Below are 3798 nucleotides of genomic sequence, written 5' to 3' on the forward strand. Positions count from 1 at the left end.
TTAGTTCTCCCTTCCCCTTTACAATAGAGTTTTAATTTTTGACCAACATCTCCCACAGTCTTCCCTTCCTTCTTTCAGGCCCCCCTCCCTTTTACTCCCCTTTACCCTTACTACTTCCTCCATAGTATCAAATATGCACATAATATAAATGACCCTAGGGTTACTGCTAGGGTATATGAAGGACTGAAGCAAGATTATGCATGGCAAATACAGCTTCCTCAAAATTAACTTTTTTTATACACGTGGGATATATAAAGGTCAACAGCAACCAGGCAGGCCAGACTTCATAAGGAATGCAACTGGATAGGGACTGTAGGACACAGAGGTTCTCGTAGTGGAGGAAAAGGAAAATACAGAAAGTGCTTTAGGGATGGTTATTCAGGAATCAGAAGATTAAACTGAAATATACCCAAGTCTCAGTCACAAAAAGAGTATCCGCGTTCTCTGGAGTTTTGTGTTTCTTTTCCTTGAAAAGGCAAATGCTTTGATAGCAAAGCTGATAAAGGAGAAAAGAACCTTTAAAAACCAGTTGGCTTGTAGAGATGTTCAAGGTTCCCTACATAAAGGACGCTGAATTGGAGCAGTACATCGTTATCCTTTTATTCTTCACTCTCTAGGAGAGATCTAGACATAACCTAAAATAAAGGTATGTGGATATTCCTCAGTCATTGGAAACAGAATTCCAAATACACAAACCAGGAATGGACCTCACCATGGCAGTCAATGCTTTCCAACCCCAGGAGAGGATCAACAATCTGTGAACATGGCTGAAAACAGTGCAGGGATTGAACAGTAGTGGAGTCAGTAGGCAGTGGAAAGAATGTAGGGCACAGTATTCATACCCACAGGACAAAATAATTAGCTAAGTCTTGCCATGAGAGTGTGGGAAAGAGAACAAATCCAGTCAAGCTTGTAGATTGCTGACACCTAGGAGGAGGCAAGCAGCAACAGCTTCATTCAGTTAGCCTCCTCCAAGGCTTCTCCTTTTCGGGAAAAGTCACTCCTGCTTACTCTCTATGAGCAGTTAGGAGAAGCACTCTCCTTTCCTTGAAGTTTTGTAAATCCTCGTAGTACCCCTTGCATTTGTAAATCACTGCCCTTGGGCCTAGGAGCCCTGCCACTCACTGAATGGGTACTGGATTAGATGACTTCTGATTCTGGGCCAGTTAGGGGCTGGCCTTTCTCTAATCCCTCCAGCCCTAAAATTCTAAGATTCCAAGGTACGGAGATGGCCGAGACTTTATAATGGCTCCACGCATCGCTGGGTACTGGGGATACTAAGATACAGTTCTGGACGCGTTTACATTCTATCAGAAGACATGACGTTTTGAGGGGTGGGTCTTAGGGTTGGGGTGGTAGAGCAGGTAGGGCATGGAAGGGTCATTGAGAAGCTGGCTCACGTACAAGGCTCTCAGTCTTGCCTGGCCCGGCTCTCCCAGTAGGCCCGAAGCCAGCCGAGACCTTCGTTGGTGTCCCCTCGGGGCCGGTACTCGCAGCCCACAAAGCCCGTGTAGCCCAGCTCCTCCAACAGCTGGAACAAGTAGGGGTAGTTGAGCTCTCCTGGGCTGTCGGGCTCGCCGCGGTCGGGGACTTGGGCCACCTGCACGTGCCCGACCAGGGGCAGGAAGGCTCGGATGTTGGCCGTCAGGTTTCCACCCATGATCTGCCAGTGGAACACGTCCAGCTGCAGCCTCAGGTTGGGCCGGTCCACCCGGCGCAGGATGGCCGCGGCCTGCTCGGGCGTGTCCAGGAAATAGCGCGGGTCCGTGAGCCGGCTGTTGATGGGCTCCACGAGCCCCACGAGGTTCTCGCGGGCCAGCACGTCGGCGGCGTGCCGCAGGTTCTCCACGAACACCGCGTCCATATCCCGGGCCACGGCGGCGCGCTCGGCGCCCTGCGGGACGCGGCCGGCCATCAGGTGCACCTGGGGGCAGCCGAGCTCCCGCGCGTACGCGACCGCCAGCTCCAGCCCCTGGCGGAACGCGTCCTGGCGCCCGGGCACGGCGCCCAGCCCCAGCTCGCCGAGTTCCGTGTCCCCAGGCGGCGTGTTGAGCAGCACCACCCGCAGCCCGGCTGCCCGCGCCGCCGCAGCCAGTCGCTCCGCGGGTTCCGCGTAGGGCCAGGCCACCTCGGCCACCCTGAAGCCAGCCCGAGCGGCGGCCTCGAGGCGATCGCTCAGCGCCGGGCCCTGTTCCGAGAACAACCAGGACAGGTTGGCTGCGAAGCGCAGAGGAGCCATGGCTGCAGTTAGCTGGGTCCCGCAGCCCCTGGCCAAGGTCCGCGCTGGCCCGGGCTCAGCTCCGCCTTCGCCGCCTGGTCTCGCGCCCTCTGGACCCCTCTCTAGGCTGGCCTTTGCCCCAGTCTGTGGTAGATCGTGGGGGAGGGTTTAGAAGCTGGTGCCTGGAAAAGACCTCAGATTTAGAGATGGAAGGGACGGACCTCGAGGACATCTAGGCCGGCCCCTCTGATTTTTTTTTTTAACACGTGAGGAAACTCAGGAGTAGAGAGATGAAATCACTTGCCCCGGGGGTCACACAAGGAGTCAGGAATTTAAAACTTAATTCACTTTGCAGTAGGGGACCACAGAAGGTTTTCCCGGAGTCACATCTAGAGTCACACAAGTGGTTTGGAATTTGAAACTTTGTGAGCAGTCATTTGAGCATATCTGTAAGTAATAATAACTGAAATGGAGAGACTATTTTAAAGTTTGCAATCATCCCACAAGAATGCACCTACCCTATGTGCCAGGCAACCATGCTAGATTACAAAGGCAAAAATTGGCCAGTTCCTGACCTCTCTTCTGAGAGAAAATAAGTACACATTCCAAGTAAATACGAAGTAATAGGGAAGATGCGAAGGGAATGGGGAAAATCAGCAAGCGTCTCCACCAAAAGGTGGCGTTTGAACTTAGCATTGTAGTGAGAAGGTGCATTCCAGGCATGAAGAAGAGCCTAGGCAAAAGTGCAGGTGTTGAAAGCTGCGTGTGAGGAACGTCAAGAAAGCCACCATTTTTGCTGTATAAAAAAGTGTGTAAAGGGGAGTAATGTATAGTAAGGTTAGAGAGGTAAGTGGGAACCAGGTTGTGAAGGGCTTTAAGTGCCAACTGAGGAGGTAAAAAGGAGCTGTGTGGGTGACCTTTCAGACCGTACTTAGGTTGCTAGCTGTTTACTGCGTATTTCAAACTGGATGCTCCCATCTTAAACACAGTATGTTCATATCAGGGGTCATTATCATTCGACTCAAACCTATCCCTTTTTAACCCTCCTTGTTTATATCAACGACATAACGATCTTTTCAGTTACCCATGTCTGCAAGCTTGGCTTCATCTTTAACTTCGCAGTCAACTGCCAAGTCATAGCTACTTAGTTGCCAAATGTTGTCATTTTCACTTTCATAACATCTCTTCTGTCAGTACCCTTTTCCTCAACATAAAAACATTCTGGTTCAGGCCTGTGTCACAGATATTGATCCTCACTGGTCTCACTGCCTCTCCTTCCCTACCCTCACTCCGGTCTATCCTTCACACAGCTTCTTTAATTATTAACCATGCTATTCAGTTAACTCCAGTGGCTTTCTATCCGCAATAATCATAAAGTTTAATAGGGATGCCGCCCCTGGTGGCCTTACAGACTCAACATGCTACCTTCTTCAGGAGGCCTTCCCCCATCCCACTCAAGACTAGAAGCCGAAATCTTTAGGTGTTCTTTCCCATCAGAATTTAAGCTACTACTACTTGAAAGCAAGGGCTGTCTTCCTTTTCTATTTGTATCCCCCAAATCAGTGATGTGTACTTTTCAT

At 50.7% G+C, this 3798-nt stretch overlaps 1 protein-coding gene across 1 annotated transcript; it reads right to left on the minus strand.

The window, feature by feature from the left end:
- Positions 1-214: 214 nt before the first annotated feature.
- On the minus strand, positions 215-3003 carry HYI (hydroxypyruvate isomerase (putative)). The gene has a single exon (XM_072619982.1). It carries the CDS (start codon positions 2237-2239, stop codon positions 1412-1414), a length of 828 nt encoding a protein of 275 aa, XP_072476083.1. The 5' UTR covers positions 2240-3003; the 3' UTR covers positions 215-1411.
- Between the last annotated feature and the right edge of the window lie 795 nt (positions 3004-3798).

The sequence above is a fragment of the Notamacropus eugenii genome, chromosome 1, assembly GCF_028372415.1.
Source record: "Notamacropus eugenii isolate mMacEug1 chromosome 1, mMacEug1.pri_v2, whole genome shotgun sequence".
NCBI lineage: Eukaryota > Metazoa > Chordata > Mammalia > Diprotodontia > Macropodidae > Notamacropus > Notamacropus eugenii.

What these genes read in the sequence shown, in the direction of transcription:
- HYI (XM_072619982.1), bottom strand. Translation starts at nt 2,239, where the DNA reads ATGGCTCCTCTGCGCTTCGCAGCCAACCTGTCCTGGTTGTTCTCGGAA.